Source organism: Vidua chalybeata, chromosome 12 (genome assembly GCF_026979565.1).
Source record: "Vidua chalybeata isolate OUT-0048 chromosome 12, bVidCha1 merged haplotype, whole genome shotgun sequence".
Taxonomy (NCBI): domain Eukaryota; kingdom Metazoa; phylum Chordata; class Aves; order Passeriformes; family Viduidae; genus Vidua; species Vidua chalybeata.
In genome coordinates this window covers 8,836,457-8,855,252 of record NC_071541.1, presented here as the reverse complement: position 1 = coordinate 8,855,252, position 18,796 = coordinate 8,836,457, and the positions used below count along the sequence as shown (strand labels likewise).

Below are 18,796 nucleotides of genomic sequence, written 5' to 3'. Positions count from 1 at the left end.
GAGAAGATGAGAAATACTTATAAAAAACAACTTTTTGTCACTACTTAGTGTTGCTAAAAGTAATTACTCAATCATTCAAATGCCGGTTTTTACTTTAAAATGTGAGACTGTCCTGTAGACTTTTTTTTTTAATTTATTACTGAAAATAATTTTTCATTAGCTAAGGACTACCTGCAGCTTAAATAATAAAATGTCATCACCTAAAATTTGCAGAATAACACCCTAAAACATTCATAGGTTTCCTTAGGTCAACTTAGGAGGACATTAACTCTGGGGTAAATAACATATTTAGTTATTTTTGCCAGTTTGAGAGTTTAAGCAAGGACAGTACAAAATATACTGCATGCATGTAAATATCAAAAAATTCTACCAGTACAGGCAATAAAAATACATAAGAACCTTCTCGTTCCCCCACAGTCATTAAGACTATCATCCAAAGCAAACTGTTCACCAGCTTTCCAGAACTTGCTGATTCTTTCCTCTCCCTGGCAGATAACCTGACCTTTAATCTATTCATCCTCATAACATTGGTGGGCAAATGAAACCAAAGTGGAAGACTCTGCTATCTGTTTCATTTTTAAAGACTGGCAGTTCCTTTTATAAATCACATGCACTTGAAAAGCAGAAATTCCAGTACTGTGCCAAGAAAAAACGTTTTTATCCTCACTATTGCTATTGTTAATGAGAGATTCCAGAATCAGCTGCACATGTTTTTTTGAATGGACAAATTATACCAAGTCCTTGAAAAGTGATTTCATCAGAACACCTCCAAGTGTCTTACAATGCTGATACCTGTGCTTGATCTTACTTTTGAAGAAGTTTAAGCAAGATGTGAAATAATTCCATGAAGATCACCAACAAATGGGCCACACAGCTAAGCCTTTGATTAAGGCATAGTTCCACCCATCACTGTACTTCCCATATAGCCTTTGGTGAAAAATCTATTAATCTAGTTTCCAGAAGCTCTTTGTTCTAATTCTTGGCTGTTCAGAAGTGCTAAAAAATTGGTGCACCAAAGAAGTCCAAAGCAGTGCAGCAATGGTTGCTTGAAGCTCCCTGGATTTCCTGGTTACGTGTAGAGCTGAGCAATTGTGCTGAGAAACCAGGCAGTTGCAATAACCTGAGTACTGAGAAACAAAAATACTATCCCTGCTGAACCTCAAACTGTATAATTCTCAATAGAGAATGTTGCTTTAAATGAGGCTATAACAGGAGCCTAGAATTAAGTCATGCATACCTCCAAACAACTGGCAATCAAACCTAAGTTCACTCCATACTATCAGTTCAATATGTTTTAAATTTTACTATTTATTTCTTATATGAATAGGTTTATCTCTCGCCCTCATGAAAAAAAAATAAGAACCTTGGTTATAGAAAGTCCACTGGTAAATGCAGAAGTCAGTTACATTCCAAAATGTAACACTGAACACATTTGTTTAGCTCAAAAGACACATTTATATCAGACTCTGTCATATAAGTCTAAAGTAAGACTTTTAATGATGATAGGTGTGCCACAAGGAAGGGGCAAACCTGAGATGCATAGATATAATCATTCCTAAAGAAGTGTAATTTATTTCTGTAAATACACTTAAAATAATAAAAATACTTATATTCCACAGGCAAAAGTAGGTGAAACATTCAAACAGGCAAATTAAGAAAAAAAAGAAGATGGCCTTAAAATTACATAAAATAATTTATTTCCCAGGAGAAGGAAGATATTTATTAAAGAGTTAGTACAACTTTAACACTTTTCAATTACATTGCTTATTGGAAAATAAAAATAAAGCAAAGGTCTGGAGAAACTCTTTTCTGTAATAATTCAGACAACAGGAGCTAGAACATCAGATCTCTCAGTTGCAAAATTACTCCAGAGTACTTTTGGTGACACACAACTTTTTTTCCTGCTACACAAAAGCAGAACTTATGTTAAACCTACAATGGCAAGAGACATCTGCAGCATACATCTCGATTTTCAAAGATGAATTAAAAAAATCTATATGGGAGTTAATGTATTTTTATTATGTCTCTGCTTGAGTATTTATATCTAAGGGTCAGACATGATAGAAAAGTAATGAGACCATGTTGAGAAAAATGAGGTGGTCAACAAGAAAATCAACCTCATTTATAATAATATTCCTGTGATCAGTAGGTGCATAACTCTTCCAGCTATGGTCATTAACTGCATTCATTTCACACTTAACATCTACATTTGCAAGCCATTTGAAAGTAAAATTACCTTCCAATTCAATTTTCAATTTTATTTTACATCTTCAAATTTGATTGACTATTTTCCTCACAATGGTAACTATAGTGAGATTGCAAGTGAATGGGAGCAACTACCCAAGAGCACAGATAGACTCATCTGCTCAGATTGCCTATTCACTTTGCTTCTGTATAGATAATAAATTATAACCATTTGTTAATGTTCAATTCAAGGCCAAAAATGAACTTAGTAAAAAACAATACTGAACTGTTGAAGGGATGCTTCATTTGTCAGAATCACATGGTCTTCAAATGAAAGTGTTTTTCTCCTTATAAATGATGCAACCTGGAAATTTACCAAACATGAAAGCAGGCATTTCATTGATGTTGCTAAGCTAAGAGCAACTCCCATGCAATTTAATACTAACAGAAATCTCTTTGTATCCTGGTCAAAATCCAGAGAGAATTCTCTGCTAATGCTTCACTATTGGTACATTAGTGTATTAGTACTTAACAATTGCAGTGTCATTTTTCCATAAAAGGCATGTGCTTCCTAAACATTAGACAGTAGCATCATTATCATCATCATTACATCCATTTTAAAGATAGAAAAAAAAGGAATGCCAATTGTCAGCTGATTTGCCATGCCTTCAGATTCTCAAATTTCCTTATTCAGGAGCACTCTGTACTTCACATACATTTTATTTTATATGCTACTTGCTACTTATTATATGTAAATTGGTCTTGTAGGAGATACTACATTACTGAAGTGGCTGCCTGATGATCTGCAATCCAGAGCAATGTATCCTGCCCTCATAAAAACATAAGTAGTTACATTGAAAATAAATCAAATCTCTACAAAATAACAGATCTGGAAGACTGATATGTCACCCACACCTAGAGAACAAGTTGTATCATGCACTGGAATTTCCTGTTGATAGTGTTTTTCTGGAGAGCGTCAAGGAAAAAACCCACAAAGTGCCCTTAACCAGCCTCCATAAAGAGGGAGCAACACAAGTGGCAGGCACAAAACACGAATCATCAAATCTGACTGTGAGAATGAAAATCTTTCAAAATATGAGCAGTTATGAAGAAATGGTGAAGCCTGACCTCTCCCTACAAGACACTGACATATTTGCCATCAATTCTCCAAATAAAAAAATGACCTGGTATTTTTCCCGACCAAGCAAAACTTAGTGGGAAATGTTACAACCCCACATGTTTCACAAATCATTCTGGAAGTGCTCACTAATATTCATAACATATATTTTAGAAACTTCTATCAATATTTTAATATCCTTGGTTTTGAAATAGGCTCATCTTTCTCTTATTTTCAATTATTTAGTAAATTCTATTTCACGGCACAATGCTATGCTCCTCTGAAGCATGGCTAACTTTGCCAAATCATTTAGGAAACTATAATTCTAGAAAATAGTTTTTAATTTTTCCGTATAAAGTACTCTAATGAGTATTAATATGTTAGTTTAGTGCTAACTTCTTTTCCAAAATCTAAACAAAGTACCTCTATAATGCAGTTATTTATGCCTGCAGCAAGTTATGTTGGCTTTTTAAGTTCATTGGCTGTTGTTTTTTCCGCTTTGTTATTCTTTCCATGAATTTTCTATTCTAAAGAGACAATCCATCCTTTCATCCATCCTTTTAAGACAAAGGAAAGGATGCTTGCACCTGCTAATGTAATAGTTCTCTAAAATACAGCCATATTTCTCATATTTAAACCATTTATTCTAATTACTAAGAATTCTAATTACTATGAAGACTGCCATGTAAAAAGACAAAATTAACTTTCTTGCTAACAGAATTTACTTTCTTTGGCATATGAAAATCCTGACTTGCAAACCCTACCAACCAAATATAAACAGGATTCAGTTTACCTCATGTTACTTACATTGATTAACTAATCAAAATATAAACAATTAGTACTTTAATACTTATTAGTACTTCCAGCTAAAGTTCTAGAAGATGTGATGACTGGGAGAGTTATTAAAAATGTTTTACTTTCAAATATATGAGTTAAAATCTCCTTTGTAAATTATGAAATTGAACATACCCTAACACTTCTAAGAATGTTTCTGTATTTCACTCCTGCTTCACAAAAAAAATCAACAAACATGTCTCAGGCTACTAAATACCAGAATTTCAAATAATCTCTTAGCTAAATATAGTCAATAAATTTTACCTTCATTCTCTATCTAAAATCTTCCAATAATTTCAGATGTACATGATAGAATTAGCATCTATGTCCTGCTTTGAATTTTAAGAGGTTGGTCTAAGTTTTGCAAGACTAACCAAGATTCACATTGTTCTGTATCTGAAAACATGCTGGGTGTTTAGGTTAACATGAATAATTTATGATATCTCTGTCAGCAAAGCTAAAATGATGAGTGATTATGATAGCATCTAATTCACATAAATTCAAACTGTTACGGTATCTATGAATAAATTAGCTATGCCTGTAAAACCTATTATGTTGTGGTTATTAAAAATCTCAAAGTAATAAGCTTATATTTATAGAAACAACTGTTTGAAAACAGGAAATATGGTACTAAAATATATATACCACTGTACTGTTCACAGGCCTCACAATAAGATTTTTTTATCAGCAAGTACAACTACTTCAGGAATAAAGAGATGTTGACCCCTTTTTCCCTACAGATTCCTTCACACATAACTAGCTTCAACAGAAAATTTATCAGGTATGTTCCAGAGTTTGAAACTCTCAGAGTTTGCATTAATTCAGAATATAACAAGAGCTGATGCCTTCTGGAGCTGGCTAAGGCTAGTGGCAAGCAAAGCTAATTTGACTATGACGAGTGGGATAGTAACTGAGCAAACCTGTTGATAAGCACTTTGCCAGTAGAGTAAAGGTTGAGAGGCTGAGGCTGGAACATCAAGAAGAATTAAGAAATTAAGAGACATAGGTACCATTAGAGTGAATGAGCAATCCTGTGAATCCTCAGCACATCCTGGCTGGAAAGATGGTCCATAAGGTACTGAGTGGGTTCTAGGAGGTGGCAGCACAGCAGAGCCCCACGGCACATTAATACCAAGCACCAAGTCTGGGCTAGGGGGCAGCAGCAGCTTTCACTGACAATGGGCAAGTTTGCTCTGCAGGTTTTCATGTCAGAGGTGAGGGGATCTCATAAGAGAACTCAGACCTCCCCAGCTACAAGTTGTGCCACATGGGATTTACAGTTGTTTATCATGCTAAGATTTAAACAAGTTTGAAGCAGCATGAATTTGCCATCACTGAGAGAGGCAGCATGACTTCAGAGCTGCAGCAATGGATGAGTAAGTACCATGCCTGAACTGGGAAAAAAAAGGTTGAGCAATACAAAGGGACTCATACAAGACCACAAAATGTTTCAGTACATAACTAGGAACCGAGCATCTCATTCTTGTTCTTACACCAGACCAGTCTACTCTTTTTTTTTTTTTTTTTTTTTTTTTTTTTTTTTTTTTTTTTTTTGTTTTTTTTTTTTTGTTTTTTTTTTGATGCTATGGTACAATTTCAAGGTCTGTTTCCTCACATCAGCTGCTCTACTCTTTGCTGTAATACTCTCCATTACAAGAAGTGCTAATTTCATGTGATACCCAACACTGAGAAAAACTGTATCAGAAACAAAGTATGACCATGACAGGCATTACAGTTCTTTAAGAATAAATGTTTGAGTGCTTGTCAAAATGCCAAGCAGAAGTACTAACACCCACATGTCCATATATTGGGAATTAAAGCAAAAACAAGCCAGATGCTGTTTTCTTTTACAATGAAATATTTTTTCAAACATTGAGTTACCTTTGCTTTTTCAGAAAAGTAGCCAAATCCATAACACTGAAGATTTAACAACTAGCTACTGCATTTGCAGCAGACAGTTATATTCAGCATTACTAATAGCTTTGCTGCATAAATTACATGCTCTCTACCTTAGTTGTGATTTTATTATGCTTCATCATATTTTTCATCCACAATCTATTTTACACATTTTTACAGAGATCAATACATTGATTGTTAATGTGGTGGTATTCATCTAATCATGCCACATAAAAAAGTATCTAAAATTCTATTTAGATTTCCTCTGAAGAAAAGATAAACCAGCTAATATATGGTTTGCACATTTCAGTATTCATGGCAGGAATCTCGAATGACTGGTTGACAGCAGCAAGTTAGAAAGTTTAGCTCCGCTGATGCCAGCAGTGATGGATGGTCTTAAAGAAATTCTTGTTTGCTGACCAAATCAATCACTGAACAGAATGCAAAAGAAGATGAATCTCAAACTAAATTCCTATTTCCATCTCTCTGCAGAATGGGAGAGCAAGAAATGTAACATAAAGCTTCATGCCCAGCTATTACAAAACTTGTCAGTGATTTTACATAAAGTAAATTTCATAGCTTGGCATGCTAACAATTTTCCCTTGAGACTGCTCAAATATTCAGCACTAAGTAGTCAGGCTGTGTAAGAAACCATCTTTGAACATTAAACTTCAGGAAGCAACAACACCATCAACAAACAAGCAAGAGATTTCTTTCAAAACATCTGAAAAGAAAGGAACTGAGCAGCAGTCACATGGCAAGAAGGACTTGTCTTTATTATTTACTGGATTATCTTAAGTCTGCTAGGATAAAATACTGCATTGTCTATTCTGCAAGTCTTGAAGGACTTTATGCGTACAAGTAAGTTATTGTTGATTTCGAATACAAAACTCAGTATCAAAACTATTTAAAAATAATTTTTATTTACTTTTTCATACAGTTGCACTAAGTGGGGAACAACTGATATTGTACTTTTAAGACATAAACACCTTCATTCCAAGTAACTGGAGTTACAGGAAAATATAGTTAATATAGCTTATATTATAGGTATTAAATAGCAATATAGTATATGTTACATAAAATATATATATAGTAAATAGAAAATACATTTATTTAAATCTATACAAGTACCTAAGAATACAGTAAGAACATATATTTGCTTTTTTAAGAGAGACATAGTAAAGATGGGAATAGGAAGTAGAAAGAAAAGATGAAGAAAATGTAAAGTCTAAATGTAAGCTGGAAGAGACAAGGCAAATAAGGGTGGGACAGGTGATAGAAGTGTTTTTATGAGAAAAATATGAGAAAAATAAAATTAGTAGAAGTAGAAAAGAGGTTCTTGCTAAGAAGGTGGCAAATACCCAAAAGAATCAAACTGAAGATGACACTACAAAAAATCTAAATTCCCGCACCTATCATTAAATCTCTGCTCCTGCCTACAGAACGTCCATGAGAAGCAAGTCTTGGTTTTGAATTGCTACTTGGTGTTTGGTCTCTGTGTGCTGCATCACATATCCTGTTTGTTTTGTCCATTTGTCCCTTTAAATGCAAACTTACAGAAAGCCAAACAAGAACAAAATTATTCTTTCACTTTACACAATTTAATTGCTAATTTAATTGATATAATTCAACCCATCTTTTCTTGCAAGGCTTCTAATGGCCTAATATTTCTTTTGTTAATCCAATCTCAGATATTCTATGGGCTACAAAGCTGAGTGAGTTGTGCTGTTTATATAGAATATAAACAGATGGTTTATATACTAGGGGAGAAATGTTGTCCAAAGCCTGACAACTGCCAAAGTTTAAAACTCTATTAAATAATTTCACACCTAACTAATAAAATGTCTGTTTCTGCTGTATCTCTCTTTCTTCACAGTGTGGAAATAATTATCCTAATCAAGCACTCCATTTGTTTTTCTAGTTTTTTAGCTTTTGTTTGGTTGTGTTTTTCTCCTCCAGTTATTAGAATATGCATTTTTTTTGCCCTGGACCAAAGGGCCCTCTCTTATGACTTGTGAATAATTCTCTTATGAATTTTCAGGCAGTCCTCATGCATCAGTATTTTCATATGTTTAACAAATTTGTGCTCCATTTCTTCAGATTTTTCATCATCTTCATTCAGGATTTTTTGGAGTTTGTTCTGTCTTCAAAGGAATGTCAGTATTTAAAACATCTAAGAAATAATGATCTCATTAGCTTAATTACTTTTTATTGACTTGACAAGTTACCATGCTTTAATGCAAAATATGCCACCACAATTAATGACCGCAATCAAGAATTCACTTTAAGTAGTCAAAGAAATTTTATGCATCTTACAGTAACTCAGTGGAGAAGTCTTTTCCCAATGGCACAAAAATCTGAAGTGTCAGAAATTGCTGCACCAGTCCCACTAGAAACAGGAAAAAAAAAAAAAAGTGCTGTGTGCATGCAGATGCACGTTTCACTATCCAGCATTTCGATTTTGTACCATATGCTATGCTCCTACAACACTATTTCCCAAGGTTCACACAACATATGAACACGAGAAAAACCTGAAGAAATCCAATTCAAACTGCAATAAAAGTATTGTTTTAAAAGTCCCATCTGTGACTTTGGTGGAATGCTCATGAAAGCAAAAGGAATCTTTCTTTTAGCTTACAATTTTTGCGCTCCAAGAGCATGAAGACAATAAATATCCCCTAAGAATTATAAAATGAAGTAATACTGTCCTATCAAGATTATCTTATAGTCATGTTACATTTGCACTCATGTTGGTGACAATGTATACCTTGCTAAGCAACTTCAACAAAACTCTTGGGTAAGAATGCAATTCAGATCATGACAATGCTGCTCAGTGGAGGCTTCTGATTTTTAGAATAATAGCAAAGCAGTTTGACTGAGGGAGAAAACAAAAAAAAAATCAGGTAGCTCCCTATCAAGGGAAAACAGTACAAAGCTGTCTGAATTGACCCATATGTTGTTTTCTTAGATATTCCAACAGGGACAATACAGGCTGCTTTTCATTGACTTCACAAGCCTGAACAGCAACATTGGCTTCTCCTTTAAAGAATGACAAATCAGAACTTCTTTTGAGGGCCAAATGACACCTTAAAACTCCAAATTAGATTTGCTTATATAGTATCTTTTATTTTGCAAGAGTATACGAAGTTCCAGTGCAACTGGGAGACGATATACTTGATTAATTAAATGTTTGAAGTACACGCACCTCAAGAGAAGAGACCAAGACAGAAGGAAACAGAATGGTAACAGATGGAAACTTGACTGCAGTATTGCTGCACTAGGTAAAGTAAATTTAAAACCAAACTATTTTTAGCAGTGATTACCCACACAATAAATTCTTAATCCTCATTTTAATATTTAGCAACAGTTAGCAACTGTTTTTCTTTTAATTGTTTACTGTTCGCTGTATTAGTTTATTATACCATTCAAAATAAATTAGTTTGGTTTCTCAAAAAAATACATTGCATTAATATTTATTTTAATGAAGATAACAGCCAATTTCTTTTATGAAAATCAGACTAAACTTCAAGGCCTTACAGAGTCACCAGGCCAAATAATTTATTCCTTTTTTTTTTTTTTTTGGTGTTTATTGGAAAAAAATTATGTCTTATTATATACTCTTCATTAGAAGTACACTAGAAGATTCCCATTCAATTTGTTTAAAATCACTATCTCAATTTTTCTTCAAAAGCAAGCAGTTAATTCTAAGCCAGCTCAATTCACTCCTACAAGCCTTATGAGGTACAGCATGGAGTTTAAAGAATATGATGACTGCTGTATTGCAGACTGCTTGGATTCTGGATTATTGTGGTGCAACAGACATCCTGGGAAAACACTCCATAGCACCCGTAAACACTGATTACATAAACACAGCAAAAATTTGGGTATAAATTTCTTGTACCGCTAGTACTTATTTGATACAAAGGTAAAAATTCTTTAAAAACCTTAAGAAAGGGAACAGGAACCTAGTTCACATTCATTAATGCCAGTAGAATTACTGACTTCAGTAAGTGCTGAATGGAGTCAGAGGTTATTTATCAGACATTGGTCTGTAGCAGGATCAGGTACAGAAGTGAACTCGGCAGCACCAGGCATGTTAGATCTTCCCTATAGCACTTACTCTAATATGGCATTTCTGTAGGTTTTACTTATTTGAAACAGACCTGCTAAAAAGTTAGTGAAAACACTTTTCCTATGCTGAATTATGCCTGAACTAAGGGAGAATAATGTTTAGCATTCCAATATAAGATTGATGTAATAATCAGAACAGCATCACAGACATTTAATTCTTTGATACTCACAAGTTTGTTTGGTTTCCCTTGGTAGCTTCATTTTGTTGATTAGACTGTTTCCTTCAAGTACAAAAACAAAACCTTTTAGTTCTTTGTCATATTCCTACAGAAAGGAACAACAAACATAAGCATTTAGATAGAATTCTCCTCCTGAAAACCAACTATGCTACTAACATATTAGAAATGCAGATGGCACTGCAAGTATGACTGGTTCACATTTGATGGCAAAAATATAATCCACACAAATATGTCCTTTACTTGTATGTTTTATGAACAAATATTGCTGACAAACAGGATTCACAATTCAGTGAGCAAAGCTCAATTCATTGGTTACCAGAGTACCAAAATTACTTTCTAAATATTTAAACTGTAAAATTACACTGTGACCAACTTAGTCTGCAAGTAGGCATATAGAAGTAATTTAAGTAGTCATTTAGTCTGCCATAATGACAGAACTGCAAGTGACAACTCCACTGTCAGGTCAAAGCCCTCATTACCTTCTAATTTTAAGCTTCATTCACATTTTTCTGGTTTATACTCTAGGTTTTATACATTTCTTTAAAAACTTACTTTTGATATAGCTGATGGGTTGCCAAAAATCTTCCATTTTGCTCCTGGGTTCTTGCCTTGAGCACTGAATATTTCAACAAACTGGCCCCCCTATGATAAAATGGTTTAAGGATACATCATCCAGTCAAATGCTCAGCACTAAATTATCAAGAGTCAAGATGAGAACCCGAGAATCCCTCTGTATCACACTGTTACCACAGTCAGTATTACTGATCAGTCAGACAGCAGAATATCAATAACAGCTTCTAGACTACTATAACATATCAATTCATGTAGCCAATATTTGGCTTTACTAGAGGATCAGAATTGAAGGAATACCATGGAGTATCTTAAATTATTTTATCTATTATGTCATTCTCTAAAAAGCAAAATTATTGTAGATATTAAAAAAACCATGCAAGAGATTACTAATTTATATTTGGATAAGATTTATTTCTACAATTTGCCAAATGAAGTGAGTTTTAAAATATGCTGCTAAAAAATAAAAGGTGTTGCAGATTGGGTGTTTTGTCTGATTTTCAAAGGAAATGGAATTTACACCATTTGTCTACATATGTGAATGTTTCTGCCTACATATTTTTCAGTAGTAACTTTTATACTAGTTACCAAATTTCAACCTGATTTGACCAAACAAAAATTTACTAACTTTTCTGGGCCAACTTAAGCAGCCTGGGAGTAGATCTGTTCCAGTCAGTATCACCATGAAAAGGGTAATGGCTACAGCCTTCATGAGTAAACAGAGAATTACCACTGGAAAAAAATTATTATGGATGTCCCCATCAGGTGAAAACTCCTGACACAGAGTATGTGCCCTACTGGACATCAAGGAATCTAAACACAGGCTCTTGGGGAGGTTGGCTTCATCACCTCTGCTTTGGGAATTACTTGCTTCTAGATTTTTGCCATTTGATGTTGCATTTTTTGTGACATCTGATGCACTCAGCCTACAGTTTGGTAAGCATTTTTCAGCAGCATGGTTGACCTAATCAATCATTACAACTCTGCCATTCCCTTCTCATTTCTAGTTGCCTGCACTCTCCAATTCTCTTTATGCTCAGCTGCCCAAGCAATTGCCTGCAAGTCAGAATGAGCAAGAGGGCCAAGCAAAAGAAATGCTCCTCATATGAGTTTTTCAGAGAACATCAACTCTGCACGGTATATAAATTAGGTATTTTCCTCTGCCCACACACACCTAGCAGCTCCAGCCATATGGCTGATCCAGTGACTGGACTGAGTAAGTTCTAAGGAAATTCAAAATGGCATTCCATAAACTGCACTCAAAATATTTTTTAAACTTTTACAGTGGATTAATTTTTTAATATGGTATACTATCAATTTCCAAGTTACCTGATTTATTTAAGGATTACAGGAGCAAGCTTTCAAAAAGTTAAAAAATATTTTTAGCTGCCAAGCTGTATGTGCTTGCAGCAAATCTTGAACAAGCAGCTTTTTCTTCCATCTTTACAAATACATTTTGTTAATAGCACAGTCCTTGAGTCGGCCCTGATTTGAGGTTAAACTGAACGGGACATGGAAACATACCAGACATGACCTGAGAAAGTGTCAAACAAACAGTCATGTAACTTTTACTGACAAACGGTACTTGGTGCTGTGGAGAATGGTTGGGTCTTACGAGGGGCCCCAGTGAAGTTGGGCAAGAAACTGCCAAACTCCACAATCAACTGGAGGGGAGTATGGGGCATCTCTGGGGAACACAGTCCTGCAAAGGCAGTGGCAGCTAGGCATCAGAAATTCCATGAAAAGCTGAGACAGCCTAGGGAACAGCATCAGAAATATCAATTTTGGGTACAGAAGTAGCACGTCTGGGATCAGCCGGGAAAATGTAGTTGGGGTGGGCTGTTCTCTCGGGATGGGAGTGGTGAAGAGAAAGGGAGGGCAAAGAGTGGTGGAAAGAGAGGTCAGGAAAGAGTAAAAGGGATAACGAAGCTCCAAATAAAGTGACTGTTGTTGTCACAAGCTTGTGCTGGACCAAGGGAATAAACCAGCCCTCTGTTCTGACTACACCTTAGGAGCTGGAACTCCTTCCATGACTGCATGGATGCAGATGTGCCTTCCCTGGTCCACAAGGGTAAAGAACAAAAGCCATTGGCAAACTCATGTTGTGCCCATTCTAGACCTGACAGCATCAGCAGCTACCCGCTATTTCATAACACTTCTATAAAAATACTGAATTATGAAATACTTCAAAACACTCCTGTAGCTGGACTTTTTGCATCTCAGGATATGCTATTTTAATTGAGCTCTCTAAGAGATGAAATGAAAATGGGTAAAAATTAGAATTATTTCTGTTTTACCTGATAGTGGTTTCTGAACATTTTCCCAGCTTTCATAGGCAGAAAATAATTTTAGCTTCTCAATCAGTAAAGACACTTGCAAGCTATGCTGAAAAACAAACAACTTTATATAGGATTTGACATGAAAAAAATCCTATGACACTCCAGCCATATTTTAAAATATGTGAATACTATTATAAAGTACTTTTCTGAGTAGAAATGTGTATCAACTGCATCAGAGTGCTACTGCAAAAGAATTAACACCAAAATAATATTATTATTGACACTGTCTTTGAAAAAATTTGCTTTTTGCATCAAGTACCCAGGGCTGCCTTTTCTTATACTCCAAGCAGAACTAGTAATTTTATGTCAGTCCTTATTTTTAATCAACAAAGACTTTCTCATTCTTTAAAAACACTTAAAAATCATCTTTAACACATTTTTTTATTGTTCTTTGTTCTCAAGTGCCCACTGGAAAACATTAGAATCCATTAAAGAGGAGCTTAACATTCAATATAGAAAAGTAGAAACATGGAACAGCTGCCACAGAAATCTCTCCATCTAGAGGTGTTTGGCAGAGACTTCTGAGACAAGTTATCTTCTTTCACATTCAGCACTCTTCTTTGAGGATGATTACTGTAAGACTCAAACCAAGCACTTCAGTTATCTGAGGGCTGCTCAAGTCACTGTGAATTAAGAGATATCTGCAGTTCTGGAATTGGAACAGTGGAAGGGAAAGGGACTGGCACTGGAAGCTCCCCTTTGATCACACTGAGTGTCTGGGGGCTCACCTGGCATCCACGGAAAGTGAAGAGACCCTGAACATAAAAGGAAGTTGTCACTCCAAACACAGGGAGAAATCATCCACAAGAGACAACAAGCACCTTCACTGAGAACTGAAAGTGCTCCTCAGCTCACAGAAGAATCCTTTCACAAGACTCTGCCTCGCTTTTATGAACTGAACTTTGTTCTGTTCATGTTCAGTTTGGGTACAAACAACTTAAGAATGAAATTATTTTTAACTACTGGATATTTTTTCAGACTGCAACTAGTTTTTTAACAAATAGGAACAATATGCTGACCAGGTGATTATAAATACAGCTTCTCATAATGAACAGTTCAGCTCTCACAACCAAAAAGTAACAAAGTTTAAAAAAATTATGAAAACATATATGACTACAAATGAACTAGAAATTCAGTGGCAATATGCATGAGTTCATGAAGAATGAATCCATCTAAAGGATTAGGGCAGCATTCCATTTGAAAAAGTAAATAATCATTCATTTATGAAAACGTGATGAAATCTGTTGATATTTATCCATGTTTATCTTAATCAATAACAATTAAATCTTAAAGTTGTCTGTAAATAAAATAAAAAATGGAAAAGCAATCAGGTATTGTAAATTTATCCCATGCTGTTGCCAGAAATATTAGTTTATTTAAAATTTTTTGATTATAAGGAAAATGAAATTTAAAAACCACAGCATTTGTAACAGGCCTATCAAAACTTGTAATTAGTATTTTGGTCAAATTTAACTAATATGGTCACTGCACTTCTAAAACACCAGTTGCATTATCCTATGTTTTAGACCATTTTCTATACAGATTTTCCACTTGCTGGCATTTTTTTTTAATTACCACTTTAATAGTTATATTGAGCTACTTAATTATGAATGAGACATTTTAGAAATACCTTTTGAAGAATGCACTTTTAAAGCAAGTGTATTAGACTTTTCATTCTCTCTAAATATTCACTTAACATAAAGATCACTTATTTCTGAAATCACTGTTCATATTTCTGTCTGCAGCCCTATCTTTGCTATTATCTACAGCCTTTAAACAAGCCAGAACTACTCAAAATTGTATGATTCATGTCTTAGAGAGAAGTAGTGGCACCATGAAACTCATTTCAGTGACCTACTGTTTTGATTCCCTTTGCCAGAGCAGAATGTGAAGGACCTGTAGTGAATGAGAGACAGGAGCCAGGCCCTCCTGATGAGTGTATCCCTGTAACTCACACTCTGAGGCTCTTGTCATTCTAGGACTGAGGATTTTACCATCGCCCAGTTTTTATTTAGTATTGATTTTAAGTGGAGGAGATGCAAAAGAATACACTGCTTTTTCCTTGGGTCAAAGCACTTTCACTAACTTTTGCTTTAAAGATCAGTTTCAGACTTGCCAAGCATCATGCACCTAGCACAGCCCTCACATATTCTGCAGTTCTGCTTTATTACATTTCAGGAAAAATATTAGGACTAAATAAATGTGAGGAATTCTGATCTAAATAAATGTGAGGATTCTGATCTCACTGTATAGAAAGTTTTAAGTTCTGAGACTGAAAAAAATAACCCATCTGTTTCAGGGACTACTACCAGTATTCTGGCTTAAAATTTGTCATCAGTGCAGTTGTGTTTTAAACTGATACTCATATGGACAAGGTAGCTTACCTCCTAATCTGCAGAACATATTCTGTGCAGACTCAGAAAACTGATGACTGTTGTAGGTACCAAATTCATAACCAGGTGACTCTTCCTAACTTCAGTGGAAGGTAAACTGACCCAAAGTTTACAGGCATTTTTGTTTGGACATTTTTGTTTGTAGTCATTCAACTACAAAGCTGATCATTGTAAATACCTCTGTGAAATCAGCGAAATGTCAGTTTGTTTTTCATTAAGGTAGGAAAAATACTGCAAGTGACATTGCAATACATCTTTGCTCCTATATTGCTTAATTATAATTTACCAAATTTCATTACTACAAATGAAGACTAGAAATTACCTTTGCTATTAAGATTGGTAGCCACTAAAACCATTAAGTGAATGACATATTTGTCACGTAATTACTGAGGTAACGTTAAAAAGTGCTTCCATTATGCATCAAGCATTATTGTCTTTAATTATAGTAAGCTATTCTTAAAGGAGAAAACAGTCTGGAAAGTTGACAGTTGTGGTATTTATCCTCTTTTCACCTTTCCTCTTCCCAGTCCCTCCAGAAAGTCTAAAATCCAAGAGTACTTAAAATCCAGAGGGACTATTTAAAATAAAATCAACTGCAATTTGAAATGTAAGTCCTCAATTTTTTGCATAGTTATCAAATAAATAGGACTTTTATGACATCCTTGTAGAATGCCATAAATTAGTAGCTTTCTCATTTTTCAGTCACAGATCAAAATTATTTTTTTATTGCCCTGAACCATGTACCATGAACTATGTATGTCTGTCCAACTGGAAACACAGGCCTAACGTATCAGTCAACGACAAATAATCTAGAATGTAATTTATAAAGTTAAGCAACAATGAAAGATATTTATCTTTTAATAGATTCCTATCTGAATTTACCTTGTGATGTCTTGGTTTGTGCAGAGATTTTGATTACTAGTTTCACCATGCTTCTTACATCAACAATAAAGTAGCAGTATCCAAAGAGCCCCTTATTCCTTCCATTCACCCAAGCCACTCAGGACTCTGCAAAAATATCTCCATTCTATGACAGCTTCTTATGTATATTTCAATAATATTTGGTGTTTACGTAGCCCCAGATTCCAACAATTGGTCCTTTGAAAGTAACAAGCAAAATGAGTATTTCACAAACAGCAAATGCAAACAGACATTCATGCTTTCTTAATCTAATTAGTGCTAAGCACTGTTCTAAATCCAGGAGAGACAGAGATGGACAGACTTACACAGACCTAAACCCCTTCACAGTCATGGTTAGTCCCTTATCTTAAAAGGCATTATTTACATAAGTATAAAAATTTCAAGCTTCTGAGCAATATACCACTGTTGGAAAAGCTATGTTTAGTTAAGATATTTTTATTCCAAAGTTATATCTGTGAAGCAAAATAAAGTGAATTTGCACATACTACTAATTTGCATTGAAAAATGACACGAATACACTATTTTTGGCAGGGCACACAGGCTTAGCCCCAAGACTGTTCATACATATAACTCACCATCATGGGCCCAAAGCCAGAGCTGATTTATGGTGGCTGGGACACGCCAGGGAAAGCAGTTCATCACCGATGAAGGGTTTTAGTATCTCCCAGACAAATGAATTCCACATATTAAATATTTAAAGCTGAGTTTGTAACACCACTATATATTTTCTCAAAATACAAGTTACCATAATAAATGAGCAGAAAGACCATTAATAAGCTATTGCAAGACTACTGGTGCTCCAACGGGTGAAGCTTTTATGCACAACGTACAGAATTAAGGGGAAAAAATAACTTAATATCGAGGCTTTCGCTTTATAAAAATTGGACCGCAAAACACTTTGACACAAGACCCGCGACCACCTGCGGCTCCCCCTTCCCTGCGCAGCTCCAGCGGCACGGCCGCGGCCGCCCCGCCCCTCCGCCAGAGCCGGGGCTGGGGTCAGGATGGGGTTCGGGGCCGGGGTCAGGACGGGGATCGAGGTCTGGGATGGGGGCCGGGGTCACGGTAGGGGCCGGGGCCGCCGAGCCCGGGGAGATCCGTCCCCGCCGGGTCTCACCTGTGTGAGGGCGGCGGGGCCGTTGAAGATGGCGGCGCGGAGCGGCCCCTGAGGGTCGGTACCAGCTCGGGGACAGCGGCGGCGGCGGCTCCTCGGGGCTGCGGGGTGCTGGTGGTCCGTGCGGGCTGCGCTGCCCGCGGGCCCCGGCCCCGCACCAAGCCACTCCCAATGGCCGAGGCTGTCGCAGAGCCTGTGCTGGTCCCTCACAGGTGCCCCCAAGCGTGTGGGAAATGACGCCGTGTCACCCGCGGCCCGTGCAGGTGTCTCAAGTGCAAATGTCGTTGACATGTCAACTCATGAAACATATTTTCCCTTTCCCCTTTAAGGCTGAATTCTCCAAAATGTGAGTTTTTTTTTCTTCTTCTTCTTTTGTTTCCTTTGTTTTGTTTTGTTTGATTCTTTTTTTTTTTTTTTTTTTTTTTTTTTGAGGGATGAAGGGTGGGCTACAGCAGCCACATCAGTCTATGGTTTTTAAGGAATTACAGTGGCCTCGGAGGTCTCGCATTTTTCCCTACAAGAGGGAAGCAAGGACAGCCCCATTAGTTTAACATCACTGACAAGTACAAGCAAACACCTCCCGACGGCTTCAAAAACCTCTGGGAGCAAGGTTATGGGGAACCAGTTTGATCTGTGGTTTTATAATGAGATATTAGTCAAAGAAGATTGTCCCTTGAAGTGACTGCTTTTTTTTGATCACTGAATTTCTTCATGAAACTTTGTAGCCTTTTCACAGAAAAGTACTGGAATACCATTTTCTTCCTCAAAGTATGTCTTGATGTTTCTTTGAAGAGCAATTATTAAGAACCTTGTAACCCATCACGGCATAATGAAATACATGAACTGGAAGGGCTGAGCCGCTGAAGGGACCTGCTGTACTCAGCTCACCATTGCTCTGCTCATCTTCCTTGCTTTTCATCCTGAAGGTACCATCCTGATTTTGCCAATGAAGGGAATGAGTTAAATCAGTTTTAGGATGTATTTAGCTTTCTAATTTTACCTTAGGATTTTCAAAGAAATCCAATGTTGTTTTATCATACACTGGATTACACTGATTAGAGTTCTTAGGTCTTGGAGATAAGGAAAACAATAATACTAAAGCCGAGCTACAGGTTATT

The 18,796-nt window shown here is 36.0% G+C and overlaps 1 protein-coding gene across 12 annotated transcripts in view; it reads right to left on the bottom strand.

The window, feature by feature from the left end:
* Positions 1-17,866, bottom strand: part of CFAP20DC (CFAP20 domain containing) — a 68,558-nt gene extending 50,692 nt beyond the window's left edge. For 3 of the 12 annotated variants that reach the window (XM_053953693.1, XM_053953701.1, XM_053953699.1), the window contains exons 1-6: positions 17,682-17,856; positions 16,526-16,741; positions 13,209-13,296; positions 10,894-10,983; positions 10,333-10,426; positions 8,348-8,420 (exon numbers count right to left, since the gene is read on the bottom strand). In XM_053953693.1, the coding sequence (XP_053809668.1) occupies positions 8,348-8,420; positions 10,333-10,426; positions 10,894-10,983; positions 13,209-13,244 (293 nt within the window). In that variant the 5' untranslated portion in view covers positions 13,245-13,296; positions 16,526-16,741; positions 17,682-17,856. The other 9 variants (XM_053953696.1, XM_053953700.1, XM_053953703.1 and 6 more) reach the window with 9 other exon arrangements.
* Positions 17,867-18,796: the final 930 nt, after the last annotated feature.